Genomic DNA, 19621 nt, shown 5'->3' with positions numbered 1-19621 from the left:
GAGATGATGCAATATAACAGATTTTATTTTCAGTCCAGATGAAAGAGATTAATTGAGTAGCAAACTTTTAACTGAGTATGCAAATAATCAGGAAGAGAATAAAATAATAATCCTCTGACTTTCTTGAAAAAAGAGAAGTTCAGATGGGGGAAAGGAAGAGTAGGAGACTGAGATGAAGTTCTATACAAAAAGAAAGAAGCAAAATATTAGAGAGGAAGGGAAGGCAAAAAGGAACAAAGTAAAAAACAGGGAAGGAGAAAAGGAGGGAGAAGGAGGGAAGAAGATGAGAGAGAGAAAAGCTGAAAGGGATGAAGACTGGCAATATTTATATTAAAGAAAATCTTTGACCTGAGGGAATTTCCCAGCATAGTCTTGGACAAACGGATATGACCAGTTTCATAATTTGTGATTTTTGCTTCCTCCTTTTAAAGGAAATGTCCCTTTACTTTCAATATCACTTGTCTCTAAGTTGCTTTCAGACTTGGAGTCAAGTAAAGCGAGAGAAACAGACTTCAGGAGGCATGGCTGGTGAGTAAGGGGACTTTAACTTTAAGTTCAGATACGTTCAGATACTGGAGCAAGGCCCCTCTGAATCTTATATCCCATTTGATTCTTCCTTGATCTCATTTTCTAGGAGGACCGAAACAAGGGTTAGCTTGGAATTCTCTAAAACCGAAAGTATCTGCACTCCCTTTTCATTTCAGTGATCTTAGCAGGCTGCTGTTCTTAGACACAGGAGGTTAGCCAATTACTATTGAAAACTAGAAGGAGGATAATTCCCATCACACAGCTCCTATGAAAGAAAATAGAGGGGAGTGGAGAGAAGGACTGGTTATCACTGCCTTGATGATATTCCTAGCCTGTCCATTCAAATTTTCAAATGCTTCTTTGCTTTCATCATATTAAATCCATATTCAAAGGTCTGGCCAAACTCTCTGTTACTAATCATATAACCTTAATTTATCTTATCTTCGGAAACACTACTCTCTGCTACTAATCTGCTAAACTTAAAAGTTATCTGTCCTTGCTCTCACAGGAGTATAACATACTATTATAGTTTTCTCTTATGACCAAATGCTCACTCCCCAAATAGAGTGCCTCTGTTTTATTCAAACTGCTATCTTGACAGACCAATTCTCAAACTCACTCTCATATGCCTTTATTTCTACTGCAGTCATATTTGTGGTGCCTGATTCTTTCTGATTGGAAAATGTTCAGATTCTTCAAGGCTGAATAAGATCATTTCTCACAAGCTCCATATACTGTTTCCTAACCACACCTACCAAAACACCCCCCCCCACACACACACACGAAACACATTTTTTATTTTGATCTTACTATCCTTAAAAAAGGGATTTCCATTGATAAAGAACACAGAGAATGTATATGAAACTATCTCTCTGTGTCTCTCTTCTCTCCCTGTCTCTGTCTCTGTACTCTATCTCCGTTTCCCTGCTGCTGCTGTTACATCTCCTATCCTTCAACCAACACTAGAATACAAAAAAGAAGTTATAGTTAGAGTGTATTACCTTATAAGAGAATATTAAAATGCTCATAGTGGGTTCTCTGGAGACCACGTTGGTCATCATATAGATCAGAGTATTTAGGTCTTTCCAAGTTTTGGGCTTTATTTATTTATTTATTTAGCATTGTTGTCCTCCTGTTGAATCGTTCTTATTCTGCTCAATTAACATCAGTTCATACTATCCAGGATTTTTAGAACTTATTTCTTTTGACAACTTTCACAGTGGTAAATCAAGAAGTTTGTTTTGTTTGCTATTTCTTCACCAGCATTTTCTTCCTCCTAAACTCACTTCTCGATTTTCTTGTTACATTTGGTGTATTTCAATGAAAGTTTTTATGTTTTCAACCTTCCTATGTCCATTTTAGATAAGAGTATGATTTATTTGATGCTTCCTGTCCCATCAATTTCTCCATGTTGATCTATTCCACTTATGTAGATTAATTACAAGAACGAGAAGCTACACTTCCTTCGTCCTTCTTCCTTCTTTCTATCTCACTGTATTCCTTTTAGTTGAACATCTCTTTCTCCTCTTCAAACCATCACATCAGAACCAATTGACTCCAAGGGAGTGCATCAGATTTCCCTACTTAACTCCCTCGTGACCAACAGCCTTTGAATATATTAGGTTTCTGAATGGCCAAGTTTTTCTTTTCCCCTGCATTATATTGCATTAGCATGTAAGCCCATTTAGTTGTCAAATAACTTTACCATTTTAGGTTTCCCTTGACACTTCTGTTTACATTTCAAAGTTCCCATGAGTCTAAACTTTTTCTTTTTATCAGAAGTCATTAAAAATACTCCATTCCTCTTAGGGTTCATACTATTTGTCTGTAAGATTGTACTTAGTTTTTTTTTTTTAATTTTTTTTTAAACCCTTGTACTTTGGTGTATTGTCTCATAGGTGGAAGAGTGGTAAGGGTGGGCAATGGGGGTCAAGTGACTTGCCCAGGGTCACACAGCTGGGAAGTGGCTGAGGCCGGGTTTGTACTTAGTTTTGAAAGACAATTTATTCTTATGTCGACTTAGAATCTAGAGACCCCAAACTTGTGGCTTAGTGAGATCTGATGAACCCCAAGTTTTAGGAATAGCTTGTAGGTTGGAGACCCCCAAAGCTTGTGCTTGTTCCCTGTTCCCTGTTCCCATGAGAATCCACCCTAAAAGGAATCTCAGGCTAGCAGTTGCAGATTGAATAATGGACCCTATGTTAAAAACCAAGTCATTCTTTAGCCTTAGAAGCTTCTCCCATTGTACCACAACCCCCTTTCTGGGGATCGAACTCAGGACCTTTAGCTTATGAGACTGATGGGCTGCCTACTGTGCTAAAGAGTCTAGTTTGTGGAAAATCTATTTTTAGGATAAATTTTCTCCCCTTCTCTTCTAAGGTGCTTATTTTCCTAACAACCTTTTCCCTCAATTTCTTTTATTTCATTTTCTACCTTTGGCATCATTTCTTTCAGTGATTCACATTATCTCTGAGGAAAATATTTTTTGCTTTGATTTGCTGCTTGATTATGTTGTGGATATGAAGGAGCTCACTCCTTTTTTGGGGGAAACCTTAGATATTCAAAAAATTATGGTTTTTGACATTTTCTTCAATTTATTCTAAATTTGCTTTTCTCTCTGGTTCCTAAATTAATACTCTTTTTTCTTCAGTTAACAAAAATTTATTTCCTCCCTTTTTCCTCCATTGAATAAGAAGAAAAATACCCAAACCCTCAAAACAAATATGCATTGTTAAAAAAGAAATTCTAATATTCACTGATTATCACTGTTTGATTTTCTGTGTCCATAGTCTACCACCTCTGAGTCAAGAGGTAGGTAATATTCTTCACCTCTCTTCTGGAATTATTATTAGTCATTGCATTAATCAAAGCTATTAAGTCTTTCAAAATTTTAAAGCTTTTATTTCCCATGTTTAAAGCTTTGTTCCCATGTTTATCTGAAATAATCCTTTCTATTTTTGTTGTATTACATTCTTATAACATAATTTCTTTAGCTATTCCCCCCACTGATGGATACCTCTTTAATTGCCAGTCCAAAAAGAATTGCTATAACACATATACCCTTTATCTTCTTCTTTGATCTCTTTCATGTAAAGGCCTAGCAGTATTTTTGTGTCAAGATATGCTAAAGTTATAGTTTAAAAGCTTTGGGGGCATAATTTTAAATTACTTTCTTGAAGCATTTCCAGTGTCTAACATTGGTACATTAATGTGGTTCTTTTCCAGTATCCTCTCCAATATTTGTCATTTTTCTTTTTTTTTTAAATGAATTTTGCCTATCTGAAGGGTATGAGGTAGTGTCACAGAATTGTTTTAATTTGTATTTTATTATTAGAGACAAAGCATTTTTATTTGGTTATTCCTTATTCATATTTCTTCCTTTAAAAATGTCCTATTCACCTTATTTGCATACCATTCTTATCATATCTTATTAAAGGGATTATTATTATTATTTTGCCTTCTCATTTTTAATTTTGCTAACTGTACTTCATGACTTTGGATTTTTGGTATTTCCTTAATCTTATTTTTCTACTTTCTTCAGGGTCCTGAGTGTTGTATTTTTCTAGGATCTCAGAGATAGCCCAGCTCTGAGACTTATAGGCTTTTGTGTACCCAGAGTCATCTAAGCCTGGGAACATCTAAATGTGCATTCCTACTATGAGCTGTACAAGATCGTAACCTATATATGGATCTGAGCAATAAAACTGTAGGCTTGCCTTGATAGAATTGCAGTTCAGGCTCCAAGTGAAATATTTTCAGGTTTCTCATTTGTCAGATTTTCTTTATTCCAGACATTCTACTTCAACTTCAGATTGAGATAAGGCCTATATCTGAGACTTACTCCATTCACCAGGGTTAGAGTCACGCAGTTGCTGATACCTTCATATTTTTTCTCCTTGCTCCTTATTTGACTTAGGGGCTTTTATAATTCCTTGCCCTAGTCTAACACTTTTAGCAATAGGCCCCTTTTTTAGTTACTAGAAGAGAAGGCCTTCCTTTAATTGAGTTCAATAGGTAATGCACTATAGGCATATGGGACAGCTAAGCTAAAGGCCCAGAGATGGAAGAATGTGGTGTTATAAGTGAGGAATACAGAGAAGGTCACTTAAAACTTGAAAGATGAATGGAAACCAAGTAATAAAGGACTTTAAAAAACTAAAAAAAGAAGAAAAGTTATTTATATTTATCATAGAGTCAATAGGGAATCTATCTAGTTTTATAGAGTAAGAGAGCAACATGGACACTACACCTCAGGAAAATTACTTTGACAGCTAAGTGCAGAAGTGAGTTATTTAATGCAGGAAGCCTGTTAGAAGGCCATTGCAATAGGCTAGGTCAGAGGACCTAAACTAAGGTGATAACTACATGAGTAAAGAGAAAGGGACTGATTTTGGGATGTATTGTAGCAGTAGAAATAGTAAAATATGACAAATGATAATGTAAGTGACATTAAGGAGAGTAAAGAGTTGAGGATATTAGAGAAGCTATGAATATTGGTGTTCTGAAAATCCTGGAAAGATAGTGGTATCTTTGACAGAAATAAAGGAGTTTGGAAGAGAGGAAGATCAAGAGAAGTAGATTTATAATTAGTTCAACTTCAGACATGGTGGTTTTGAGGTTTCTTCTGTGAATTCCTTAGAGTACTTTTTAATATCATATAGTTTATTAAGGATTTATAAAGAATTATAAAGGATTATAGATTTAGATATGGAAAAGAACATCATAATTCATCTAGTCAAACACTTCCCCATTCCTCATTTTACAGATTAGAACAAAGGGGTCTAAAGAACTTATTCCTTGTCCATGTTCATACAGTTCCTAAATAGCAGTCCTAGGATTTGAATCCTGGTAGGGATTATTTTTTACATTCTTTATAGTCTTGCTAGTCTTTGATTCAGAACCACTATGATATATATAAGAAAAATAAGTTAAAAAGGTGTATGGGTGGTGGGGAAAACCCTGACTATGTTAAGAGTTCAAACATCTGATTTCTATTCCCAAATCTGCCAATAAAATGCTGAACTTAGGTAAATCATTAACATTCTCACTTTGGTTTACTCATCTTTAAATTTGCTGTAGTCATTAGAGTAGTTGACAAAGGTCAGAAAAACTGGATTTTAATTGTATCATTTATCCTTTCTAGATTTGTGATATTTTGGGTAAGCCATTTACTCTTTAAATCTCAATTACTACACCTGTAAATTGAAGATTATATTCTTATTCTACCTATTTCATAGGGTGGTTGTGAGAGTAAACTTTGTAAGTCTTAAAGTGCCTTATAAAAGTTACTGATTATTCTCATAGAGTTGTTTATAAAAATAAAAGAGATGTTTGATATCAAAATATTTGAACAAAAGTAAAATATCTAGAAAATTATCAAGATAATGTTATAGTGTTTCCATAATATTATTGTAGCAGCATGGTAAAATGGAAAGAGTGATGAATTTAAGGTTTGAGGACTTCAGTTCAAATCTTGACTATACTGTCAATAGCTATATGACTTTGAGTAAGTTATTTGGGTATCCATTTCACCATTTGTTAAATGAAGTTCTTAGACCTCTAAGGTATTTTCCAGTTCTATATCTTTGATTCTGTAGTTTTAACTGATGGTCTCATTGAGGTCTTGTTTTTGGCATCAACTAGACAAATCCATGATATTTGATTGTTGTGATTTGTCCTCAGTATTTTCCTTTATTGTCAAATAACAGTTCCTGAAATGTATATATGACTTTCCTTACAGCAAATGTCAAGGTATTTACCTCATAGACCCTGACAGCCTGGTAAGACAATTCATTAGAAGCTCAGAAAGGCTTACTAGATTTACTTGTAATAATTTCCAAACACCTTGGTTGGGGGGGAGAGGCATATAGGTAAGTGTGATAGTAGAGTGGGGTAGGAGAAAGAAAAGTTTTAAAAGAGCATTCCATTAGACAGTGCTTAGCACATAATTGATTAATAAACACTGTAATTAATAGGTGGGTCAGGGGCCTTATGCTGGTATTAGGCTGGACAGGAGGAAAAGCTGCTCGCCTAGGAGGGAATGAGCTGTACTTGGGCTGGGTTTGAAACTTGTTTATAAATGTAACAAAGATCTAATCCAGGTAACTGAGTATCCAGAGAAAATCTCACTGCTTGACACCAGGCCCCTTTAAGCTAATGGATTATCAGCCCCTTCCTATTGAGGAAGCAGTTTCCTATTGGTGAAACCAAGGCTGACAGGAAGTGGATGTTGAACTTCCTGCCCCTCAGCAATGGAGTATGTTCCAGCCCAAACTGCTCAGAACCCTTATTGCTACCTGTTCCTCCTTGGCCTTAGATGGTGGCAAATAATCACAGAATTCTATGGTTAAGGCTAAGGGGTTTGTTGATAACAGAGTATGGAAACAAGGCAGTGGAATGAGGGATAATAAATAAAGTTGTTCTTGGACTAAATTTTGCCAGTGATGATAATAATATTATTGAAATGTTCTAGAAGGTAGGTCTTAAATCTTACTCTATTCTAGGCCTAGCTACCCATGTTCTCACTCCCACCAACCCAGGGCCCAAGGGGGGGAGGGTAAGGTGTAAGTGAATAATCAGGGCAAAGTCAGGTAAGAACAGAACACAGCCCTGGGTCTCCAAGGCTTTATATACTCTTGGCTCAACTGGCAGTTGGTGTTTTGCCCTATGTCTCATGCCACTGTCAACATTCCATCCAGGGCAACTGACAGGTTTCCCCTAACCCAACATGGCAAGGTTAAAAATCCTATATTACAATACCTCTTGATTGATTGAAAGTGTTATCAAGAAGTAAATAAGGTAATCTGAGTGGGTCAATGAGGCAATTTGGGTGTGAGGAAGGATAAAGGGGATATTAGGTGATTATAAGGTGATTGGATGAGGAATGAAGGTAAGGGAAGGTATATAAGAGATAAAGGAAATGGGGTATGTAAGAGAGGGCAGCTCATACAGGTTTATTCCCAGAGGCTTGAGACAGAGAATTCAGGGAAGAAACCTAGGGCTAGTAAGAAATGTTTAGGTTTTGGCTGGAGTGTTTTTCCTTTTAGTTTCTAAAGTCTCTTGAGGAAGGAGTTGAGAGGGCCCCTCCCTGCCAGTTAAACTGATGGCTGGAGGAAGTCTCAGGTAGGTACTTCCTGCCTAGATGGATGCCCCCAGTTCTATCAAGAAATAAAAAGAAAATGATTCCTTCCCTCTTTAGCCCTTGTCACAATTTTTTATACAATGATTCACCAGAGGCTTTGAGTAGGTAACAAGGGGATTTATTAATCTTAGGTTAGTCAGAGGGAAAGAAGTTCAGGATTTTCTAACTGCTGCTAGGAAGAGGGGTGATGGTGGGGGATGGGTCGCGGAGAGGTTTAGACTGAGAGAGCCTGCTCTCCCATTCAGGAGATTTGACTGCCTTTTAAGTAAAGTCCTCATTAAACCACTAAAACTAGGGGTAACTTATTTGAGGATATTCTACTTGTCTATAGAAACCAAAACCCACAATGTTCAATCACCAAGCCCTCCCTTCCACCCAGGGCCCAAAGGAAAGGGGAAGGGAAGTGAATGTAGATGGAGAGATCAGGGAGAGGTCCAGAGAAATGAGATAGGTTTAAATTTCCCCAAGACAAATAAGCACAGGCCAAGGCTGAAGCAATTAGGCCAGAGCCAAGCAGAAAGGCTGCAGCTAACGGGGTAAGCCAAAGCAAAAGCCTCCAGCCACAGCAAAAGCCAGAAGGCACAAGTCCCATCAGTTGGAACTTCACCTCTATTTATAGCTTTAAGTTCTAACTGACTTTCTGAAGATTCTAAGACTTCTAACTGACTTTTTGTGATCGTCATAGAAATTACAGAAGGAAAAAGTTTCTGTTAGCCACCTTGCATTACAAAAGTAAATGAAAAGTGAATAAGGAAAATGGAGAGGAAACCAGAAGGCAAGAAGGAGAAAACCAGTCAAACTTACCTCATGACTGCAATTTTATAAAATAGTCAAATATTGTTTTGACTAGGTAAGCAAAGACTTGGAACTGGGAGAGAAGGTTTCCAAGAGGTTAAACCAATCTGAAAGGTGAAGGGCATTAGGTACAGAGAAGTTAAAGGGAATCTCAGTAATAATACCCTGTTGAGAACTTTCTCTAAAATTAGGGGAGGAAGTATATCCATTTTTATGATTGAAGGGATGTTTTTGCTTTAAACAGATGGAAAGAGAAACAAAAAACCATTAAAGCATATTGAGACAACGCTAAAGGAAGTGTTCAACGTTGGTTTGGATAAATTTCTGGAAAAGAATATAGAGAAGTTGAAGGAAGATGACAAAAAGGAATTTAGTGAAGCTCAAGCTGAAGGAGACATTGAAAAGAAAGCTAAGATGCTGGGAAAATATTTGTTTTGGCAAAACTTAACTGAAAACGTGCTTAAAGTTGATGACCTGGATGTCAAGGATGTGAAGCCACATTCTTCTGGTAAGTTACCTGGCTCAGGGAAAGGAGTGCCTAAATAATTTCTGAAATGGCTCACTTTCCTACCTTTCTAGTTTACAAGACAAAGCTACCTATTCATTTATTAGGTATCATCCCCAAACTTGAACTTTGCGTTCCACTTATCTCTTATCAACCCAATATTCTGTCCCTCTGCCCTTTAGTTTCTTGTTTGAGCATGAATGTTCATCTTTCATAGAGGAAGAGATTGGCTACTGTAAAAATACTCTGTTGTATCTTGTTTAGTCTTCCTCGATATGCAAGATATTCGATTTTAGAAATCAAAGTCCTTATGTCTCCGAACCTGTTCTCTAAGATGAGGAGTAAAGATCTAGGGGAAACAGCAAGAGTGGTTACTATGCCCCATTATATTCCCTACTCCTTCAGACTTTTACTGCAGAGAGATATATAACATTAAGGTCTGCATTCCTGAGACATAACCTTTTCAAAGTTTTAGTATGTGTATTGGTATGTGGACCTAGAATTCACAGCTTAGGGGCTGCTCAGCTGGATCTCATCTTTTAGAGCAACAATTGGCATAAATGAGGCAAAATTTACTATGAGAACAAAAGCTACCTAGGGACACCTTTGTTTGCATCTTCACTCAGGGCTTAGATATGACACTGCTTGCAAAGTTGGTCTTTTGAGGATTGTATAACACCATTTACTCTGTCACTTGGAGCCCTGCTGCTTCAGATCTCAGCAGGAACCATGCTCTTCCACAGTATCCACTCTGGTGTTTGATGATTCTCTGAATCTCCTTTTGATTTTGTAGTAAACCAAGAACATTAATTAAATAGGAGGATGAATAATAGAAATAATGTATATTGAAGGCTATCAATTTTCATTAAGCAATATAATGTAACAACATTGTGCATTTAATAAAGAGTAACTACACAGATATAAGGTGATAGAAAGTGAAATCTGAAGAACTAGAAAGATATATAGATAGATATAGCTATATAAAATGATATTTTCTTTTTAAAACAAAAGAAATAAATTAACTAATCAAGGCCAAAGTTGAAGAAACTTGTAATGACACAAAGAATATGAACATTTTTCTCATTTGCCGAATTTATTTCCCTTTTTTCCTACCAAAAACTAAGTAATGATTCCATAATTTGTGGATTGAAAAAATATATTTGATTTTGTTGTTGTTGTTCATAATTATGGTTTAAAGTAACAACAACAAAAAAAGAACAAAAACTTTTAAGAAATAAAGGAATCAATTCTATTTAGTCTTGTGTTCTATCTATATCAGGAGCCATGAACCTGATACCTTATTTACTGAAGGGGGAAAAATATGTTAGGAATGAAGTTGGCCCTCATAGGGTCATATAAAGATGCCTCTTTATCTATAAGTCATATGCTCATCCCAATAGCTAGAAATACTTTTCTTTCCTTCATATCTCTTATACAACTTCATTTTGCCTCTTCCGTTTCTCATTTTATGACCTATATTATCTATCAATCAATCCAGTAGAAGGTAAGTTCCTCAAGGACAGAATTTGTTTTTGTTGTGAATATTCAGTGTCTAATACAGGGCCTGGTATATAATTGGAGTATAATCCATGCTTACTGAATGAATAAATAAACTAGAATTAACAATAATTTTCTCAGCGCAGTGTTATGGTAGAGAAACAAAGTGAAAATTGTACAGTTTACATTGACAGGAAACCCCATGCAGAGAATTAAATACAAAGTATATTCAAATGAACATAAGGTAAATTAGAAGGCACTGACATCAGAAGGGATTATAGTTATGAATTCACAGATTTTCTATTCTCATTTAATTATATAGTGATTGAGGGCAGGGATCATTAAATTCAGCGATTAGAAGACTTCATCAGGTTTCTAGTCTAACCTACCTGCTTGAGAAAGTCCTTGATAATATCCACACAATAATTATCCAGTTTTGCTTAAATACGTCAAGAATCAGGGAACCCTCTAAATATCTGTTAAATTGAATTACAATCTCTTAGCAGTTCAGTCACTTCAATTCCTGACCATTTTCTATCAGGTTCTCAAACAGGAAAACAAATGGACTAATATTTTAAGGGACTTCAGAGGTCATCTAGGCTAATTCTTAACTATATAATCATTATGTTTATTGTAACCCTGGTCACTTTCCTCCCAACCCACTCCAGATTGTCTTTATTCTTGCTAAAATATGACATTGAGAACTGAACCAAACAGACTAAATGTGTAGAAGGAGGAGAATAGAATATGTGGCTTCTCTTATTTGCATCTTTCTGGTCTCCATGTCTCCCTTAATGCAGCCTACAATGATATTTGCTTTGGGGGAGATGCCATACCACACTATTGATTCATACTGAGCATACTGAATATAATCTCCTAAAAGACCTAAACATTTTCCACATTAACTGTTGCTTAGTGATGACTCCCCCCACCCTCATTCTACATAATCTCAGTTAAGATACCTGTGCAATCATAGAAAAGGCATTTCATCTTTCTTGGCTTCTGTTTTCTCATCTGTAAAATTTGGAGGTTAGATTAGCTGATCTCTAAAGCTCATTCCAGTTCTAAATCTTATGAATCTATTTTACTGAGAGGGAGAGGGGATTGCAACTGGTCCTGTCGTTTCATCTGCTTGAGATGTCCCCAGTGAGGAATACCCTTTGTCAATATAAAGCTTCACTTTTTGTGTCACTTATAGCCTTAGAGGTCCAGGTAGGTGGTACAGTGAATGCAGTGCCAGGCCTGCAGTCAGGAAGACTCTTCTTCCTGAGTTCCAACTAGCCTAAAACACTTTCCAGCTGTGTCACCCTGAGCAGGTCCCTAAACTCTTTTTGTCTCATTTCCTTCGCTGTAAAATGAGCTGGAGAAGGAAATGCCAAACAATTCTAAGATCTTTGCCAAGAAAACCCCAAATGGATTCACAGTCAGAAAAAACTGAAAATACTCTTATAGGGTTACGTAGACCCCTGAGATATTATGTAGGCAGTTCAGTGCAATGTGACTATTGTATTTTCAAGGCAAAACTTCAATCTGAATCTTCCTGGCTCTGATATATTATGTTGAGAGGAAAAAGCATATGAAAAGATTTAAATTCAAGACATTTAAGTGAAAATAGAGTGCTACACTGCCTCTTGACATTTTGCTTCTGTCTATATTTACTTTTTATTAATTTTGTTCCATCTTCTTGGGCATTAGGTATGTTAAGGGGATTTGTTTTTGACATCCCATGATATCACTCTGTTTCATGTAATCTGTTAATTTAATAGGTATACTATATAGGCCTTCATCTTTGCCATTCATAACATTTTTGAATACTATAGTCAGAGACAGATATGTGAGGATATCTTCTTGGGAATTCTTAGCACAAATAAAAATGACTTGCATATAGTGGTAAATTAATAAATACATTATTGGATGACTAATCTTGATAGTCAGCTCCTTGCTACTTTTTCATTTCAGTCATATCCAATTCCTCCTGACCCCGTTTGAAGTTTTCTGGGCAAAGATACTGGAGTTCTTTGCATTTTCTTCTTCAGCTCACTTTGCAGTTGAGGAAACTAAGGCAAACAGAGTTAAATGACTTGCCTCGTGTTACATAGCTAACAAGTTTCTGGTACTGGATTTGAACTCAAGATGAGTTTTCTTGACTTCAGATTCAACACTCTGTTCTCTGTGTCACCTAGCTGCCAGATAGCCTATTTGCATTTATTAACCAAACACTGTGCCAGATGCAGTGCTAAGCACCAGTCCTTGATATGTGTTGATAGACTTAGAAACAGCAGCTAAAAAATGCTAATGATTGAGTCAAATAAAAGCAATAGATATTTGTTAAGCACTATTTTCAGAAGATTATGCTAAATTCTAGGGAAGATGTCACATTCAGATTAGATATATTCCTTCTCTTCATAGACCTTCCAGGAAGTAGGAGAATAAGACAGTATCAGAGACAAGTGCTTTAGGAAGTAATGTAAATTTTAAGAGGGAAAGTCACTACCAACAAGGAGGGTAACAGAAGACTTCATAGAAGTTTCTTTTAAGTTGGATTCTGTAAGGATAGGGGATGGGACAAAAAGAGCCAGAAGAAGGCTGTGGGTGACAGTTGGTGACAGTTGAGACCAGAGAGAATTCTGGGTAATTCTGGAGGAAGGAGGAGGAAAGGACTTCTGGTGGAGGACTGAGAGAGGGAAGAGGAGAACATCTCAGCTCGAATCCAGTCCTGAGAGGTTCCTGAGGATCTTTCTTTGGACATTGATACCCCGATTCCCTGGTCAAAGGCATCCCATCACTTCTCCCCCATCAGGGCTTCAAAAAAACGAGTTAGCTAAGTTTGGGGACTCCATTTTGGAAGCAATCTCTTAGGCTCCTTCTCCCATTACCCAACCTTACTGAGAGACCCTTTCTGGTCTAACTCGCAATTATAGAAAAAGATAGAAATAGGAAATAGAAATAGAAACTGAAGGAGAAGGGGTGAGGGGAGAATCTTAGAAGTGGGAACCTCAAAGGTTCCCACCTGAGTGATGGGCCCCATAGAAATAGAGAAGAGGGCACCCCAAAATCCCTCTGCCCTTCACCCCTTTCCCCAGTCCCTGAATTGTGATTAATTAAAAGCCATTCATAAGTCAGATAGCATTCCAGAGTGCCTGAGAGACAATGAGGGGGAGGGGAATCACAGCTTGGTCTGGATGCCTCCATCTTGTAGCCAGACCACCCACTGTGAAGTTGGCTGACCTTGGGGGAGGCTTGAGTGAACCCCGCCCTCATTCAGAATCAGATTGGGGTACCCAATACCTCATCTTATAGAGAAGCCTCGCCCCCAACTTCTGTGGGATGACACGACCATCCAGTTCAGGGGTGATACCCCCTCAAACTCTCACCAGTATATATTTCACACAAAGGGAGAGCTAGAAGAGAGTCTTACTTCATAGACTCTCTCTCTCCCCTCTATCATAACACTGGTGTCTGGCTCTGTTTATTCTTATAATTTTAAATGATGGATAGAAGTTTAATGTATAAAAGTATTTTGGATTAGAGGACATCATAAGCATTGGGAATAGGTACCTCAAGTATGGAGCAGCTGATATAGTACTGAACCTGGACTTGGAAGACCTGAGCTTAAATCATCTTCAAACTCTTACTATATGACCTTGGGCAAGTAACTCAACCTCTTGACCTCAGTTTCCTTATTTGTAAAATGAGGATAAAAATTGCTTCTTTCTTATAGGGGCATTATGAGTATTAAATGTGTTGATATTTGTAGAGTATCTTACAAATCTTAAAGAACTGTTTAATTTTTTATTATCATTATTATTATTATTATCACCGATATGAATGTATCATAATGTAGAAAAAATTTAGATGCGGTATGTGTAGAAAGAAGTATTAAAAGATAAGTCTAGAGAAGCAAGGTTGGATCAAATTGTAGATGGATATTGTTTTCTTAGTAGAAGAGTTTGAGCTTCATTTTGGAGTCCATAGGGAGCCACTCAGGTTTTTGAGTGCATTAGTGCATTAACCACATCAATCCAAGAAAAGAAACAGTTGATAGGTATGAATACTATCATATTAAGGGAGTAGCTCTTTCCTATTAATTTTATAACTGCTTTTCTGAACCAAGAACAACCACTGAATTCTATATCTCCTCCCTTCACTGGGTATTTATAAAAGAGCACCCAAATCTCTTGTTTAATGGAAAAGGACAAGAAGGCAACTTTGAGTAAGAGAGACAGAGAGAACAATTGAGGAACCCAGACTGTGACACTCCTGCCATGAAATAAGACAAGTGAGAGAATGAGTTGGGATTAATATTATTTTCATAATGCCCAGAATGCAACCTCACAGAATCTCAGTGATTCACTAAAGGGACATATTTTTTCTAGATATTTTCTGAAGAAACATAAGTTCTCTGACCTCAGAGACTTCCTATCTCTGTGTCCGTGGGGAAAATTACTTAATCCCTATTGCCTAGTTATTATCATTCCAATATCTCGTAACAACTATACAATATTGATTCTAGGACTGAAGGTAAGGGTTTTTAAAACAAAGAAATATAAATTTTTATGATTATAGTTTGGACAGTTCTACACATCACACATATCGCCTTATGAATGATTGCTCTTCTATTCATCCAGAGTGATTTCACTATTCTGGTCACGATTTAGACCCAATTTTTATCACTTTAGTTTAAGAAATCTTTGATAGGGTTCCTTCTCTTCTTGATAAATATGTTGATCCTCTTCTGCAAACTTTAACTAAGACAACAATTGGGCCAAAAAAATCAGTTTGATTGGCAAGACAATCAACATGACTATTTTAAAAAATCTTTTGTAGGTGCTTCAAAATATCAGGAATTGCCAGATAAGCCTATCAACACACTCAAGATTTGTCCTCCTGAACATTTCAGAAGACAAAAGGAGAATGAAGAAAAGGTGCTTTGCACAATTTTTAAAAATAAATTCATTTCAAGTACTAACCATTCATTTTTTCTCTCTTTTATTTAGAAATAAAAACAAACAAACTCGTAATAGATGTGCTTTGTCAAGACAGACTCCTACTATGGCCAAAAATGTATGTCTTAATATTCATATGGAGTCCCTCACCTGCCAGGTGGTGGGTCATGCTTCATCATCAGGACTTTAAATTTTGATTTTTATTACATTGATCAGAGTTTTTAAATTTTTTCAGAGCCTTTCAGTTTTATATTCTAGTTTAGAGCTTAAAAAGGTGAGGGAAGAGAAAGAATGATTAGTTAATCATAGGTCTTTGTGACCTTAAAGAGCAAGCATTCCTCAGTCTTTCAAAATGACCCTAGAAAGAGGTGCTTGAGCAACTCCAAAGCTGTATTCCCCTTTCCCTCATGTTCTAGATCTCCTTTCTTTTCAACCTAAAAAGTATATTCTCAAAACAATATTCTGTTTGCAAGCATATAAATGCATATGACTGTATATGTATATGCATTCACCATTTGCCACATATTTGACTTTATGCTTGATATACAGAGCAAAATCTAATTTTAAAGTGTAATCCCCTAAAAGTGTTGGGAGAGAAGATATACACAGAATAAAGAGTTTTAATAATAAATAGTTAATTAATAGCATGTGTTAATAATCTATATTATTCCAAATATCAGTTAATCCTTACACCCCCAATATCACTTGTATAAAACCTTGGTTTGTCTTGTAATCTCATAATTTTTACATATAAACCTATGTATATCTTTTTCCCCTCTCATCAGGTATACCTTACTATGTGTGAGCATTTCATATTTGAAGGCCCATTTTCTTTCTTTTTTTTTAAACCCTTACCACCTTCTTAGAATCAATATTGGTGTTAGTTCCAAGGCAGAAGAGTGATAAGGGCTAGGCAATGGAGGTTAAGTGACTTGCCCAGAGCCACATAACAAGAAAGTGTCTGAGGCAAGATTTGAACCCATGATCTCCCTTCTCTAAGCTGGGTCTTAATTCACTAAGCCACCTAGCTGTCCCCTGAGAGGACCTATTTTCAAATAAAACCTATAAATATGTTTCCCATTGAAGGAGATGAAAATGGTAAAGGCTCAGAAAAGGAGAGAACAGAAGTTGAAGAAGGAACTGTAATGCAGGTGAGATGATCTAGATTTAGAGCAGTGGATTAAATGTGAATTGTTGGAGAGCCAGGGAAAGAATATTTCAATTTCACCAAAGAGCCTTGACAAAAAATTATTATCTCTCTATTTATCTAATTTTAACACATATATGGATAATATATATATACATATATATATATATCTACACACATATATAAGCACATATTTATGTAGGTATGCATAAATTATATATAGGTATAAGTGTATTAGTGTGTGTATACATACATGTGTGTGTTTATATACCCTTAATGAGTAGCCTGGTATAAGGAATACATAGGTAGCTAGCTAGCTAAAACATAAATACCCATAGTTTATCTCTTATCTCATATTCATGCCTATATATGCAATCATGCATATCTATATTTTTATCTACATGTTTATGCTTATATCTACCTCTTCATTATCTAAATCTATATCTATGTGGACATAGCCATATGCTTATGAAGACATAGACTTCAGGCCTAAACCTGTCTCCACATTCATTGACTTTTTTCATAGGCAACATCCATGAGCAAGAAATAAGGAAGTGTTGTCTTCTTGCAAGAGGCAGGAAAAAGGACAATTGGTAGAAGTACCCTGATTACTTAAGGAGGAATACTTTGGTCTGTAAAAGAGAAAAGAGAATGGCTTCATCAACTCATCCTATATTTATTTTTTGCAGATATACCCAGTGAATAAGGAAGGTTGTAAGCGGTTCGCCCTCATCATCTGTAACATCGAATTTAAAAAGTATACTGAGAGGAATGGGGCTGAGGTAGACATTAAAGGGATGGAAGACCTTCTGACAGATCTAGGATACATTGTGGATGTCCGAAGGAACCTCACATCTTTGGTAAGAGTCCAATTTAAGTCTTTTGTCCCTCTTAATAGGTCCTAGACTTTTGATGTGAGTACTACCAGAATAGTTTCATTATCCTACTGGACATTGTTAAAAGGATTTTCTTAATTTCTCCCTCTGTCTCTTTAAGAGGTAGTGAGCAAGATTTCCAAGTCAAGCAGTACTGACAGGGGTCAGTGAACCAGAGCTGAAGCAGTACTGACAGGGGTCAGTGAACCAGAGCTGAAGATTCCATTACCAAAGAGACAGGGGGAGAGATAAGGAAGGAATCAGTTGGCAGTTAGGTCTTTTGCCTTTGTATCTCAAGATAGCCAGAGGTCTGTCTCTTAGTCAAGGGCTGCTGGAAGTTTGACTACTGGCAGTTGGTTGATAGAAACAGATTGAGGGAGTTTGTGGGTGGCAAATGTCTGTTTATTTAGGAAGATAGGTAGATAGTGAATCAATTTTAGATAGTGTAGGTTAGATAGGCCTGGTCTTTCCAGGCAAGAAGAACCTGTCCTCAGAAGACAGTTAGAATTAGGGTTTTAGAAATTTTAGATAGTATTAGGAATTTAGGTATAGTTATAGGGTATTAAAATAATAATCTCCCTTTTCTCCTTCACTATTTTTTATCTGTACTTCTCAAATTCAACTGTTTTATCAACTGCTCTCCTCACTTTTGTTGAACTTCTACCATTTAACTCTTAAAACATGTAATTGATTTCATAATGGAAATACATGGGACCTTAATTCTATACAATTCATATTCGTAGAATTTGGTTCAGCACATCAGTTGGCAATTTATGCCTCTTAAGACAGCTAATACCTTGAATTTGATATCTTTTCACATTCTCCTTGGAGAACCTTTCTCTGAGTCTGGGAGGATCATAGTATTTATAAGGAGCATAAGAGAGGAAATTAATGTCTAGTAATGGTCAATAGGGGCAGCTGGGTGGCTCAGTGGATTGAGAGCCAGGCCTAGAGACTGGAGGTCCTAAGTTCAAGTCCGGCCTCAGACACTTCCAGCTGTGTGACCTTGGGCAAGTCACTTGACCCCTATCGCCCACCCTTACCACTCCTGGGCTAAGGAAGGTCCCTAGCCCGGATGAAAAAGGAGGAGGGTTGGGTGTGGGGCTAGCAACCCCACCCTGTAAAAACTACATCTGCTAAAGAAACTGCAACCTAAAGTAGGGGCAGCTGGGCTAGCTCAGTGGATTGAGAGCCAGGCCTAGAGACGAAAGGTCCTAGGTTCAAATCCGGGCTCAGACACTTCCCAGCTGGGTGACCCTGAGCGACCCATTGCCTACTGGTTGTGGCCCTATGCTCCTAGAATGGAGTCCCAGGATAAAAAAAAAAATGGTCAATCACCTTCTCAAGGACACAGAGATAGTAAGTCTCTTCTGACCTAGGTAAGTTTCTACCTACCATGGAGTACCTGATTATTGTAAAATTCTATTTATAGAGTTATTTGGGGAAAAATAGAGTTATTTGGGTGATATTCTCTTTGATTTCTAATACTGATTACTAAAATGTTAACATATCTCCTGAGTAACTTGGTTACTTAGGGCATTATTTTCCAAATATTTTTCATACTTTTCATGTAAAGTAACATACTCTATATCAATGATGGTGAAACTATGGCATGGGTGTCAAAGGTGGAATGCTGAGCACTCTTTGTGGGCACATTCCCCCTCCCTCCCACTCCCCCAGTTCTTTACTAGAAAGCAGAGGGACTTGGGCTGCCCTCCTCCTTCCACTGTGCCTGATAATATTTTTTCAAATCTCCGCTCTCTGTCTAGCAACCCAAAGATAGAACACAAGGCATAAGGTGAGTGGCTCACAGGCAGCAGAGTTAGAGGGGGGCAGAGCGCTCAAGCCATTCTCTTCCCCCTCCCTACACTTACTAAGAGCATTCTTCACTTTACCCACCCAGTAGCCCAATGAAAACATTTTCTCCCTCCCCTGTGTGGGGTAAGGGAGAGCAGGGTGCACCTGGCACTTGGTTGGGGGGGTACAGCAGGCAGTCTATGAGGCACTTGGCCTGGGGGTGGGAGGGTGGGACCCGGCACTCCATCTCTAAAAGGTTCACCATCACTGCTCTATATCCTCATATCAAGGCCACTAATCCATATCCCATTTCCATCATATATTCTTTCTATGAAATTCCATTTTACTAAAATAACCAAATTTCAGATATATTAAAGTAATATGAAAGAA

The 19621-nt window shown here is 37.1% G+C and overlaps 1 protein-coding gene across 1 annotated transcript in view; it reads left to right on the top strand.

Annotated features, from left to right (window-relative positions):
• Nucleotides 1–464: 464 nt before the first annotated feature.
• The window catches only part of LOC123239006 (caspase-13-like), a 31326-nt gene continuing 12169 nt past the window's right edge, over nt 465–19621 (top strand). The window contains exons 1-4 of the mRNA XM_044666275.1: nt 465–528; nt 8709–8972; nt 15294–15391; nt 17249–17419. Of these exons, the coding sequence (XP_044522210.1) occupies nt 522–528; nt 8709–8972; nt 15294–15391; nt 17249–17419 (540 nt within the window). The 5' untranslated portion in view covers nt 465–521. The remainder of the gene's footprint in view (nt 529–8708; nt 8973–15293; nt 15392–17248; nt 17420–19621) is intronic.

Source organism: Gracilinanus agilis, chromosome 3 (assembly GCF_016433145.1).
Source record: "Gracilinanus agilis isolate LMUSP501 chromosome 3, AgileGrace, whole genome shotgun sequence".
Taxonomy (NCBI): domain Eukaryota; kingdom Metazoa; phylum Chordata; class Mammalia; order Didelphimorphia; family Didelphidae; genus Gracilinanus; species Gracilinanus agilis.
This window is presented reverse-complemented; position numbering and strand designations above follow the sequence as displayed.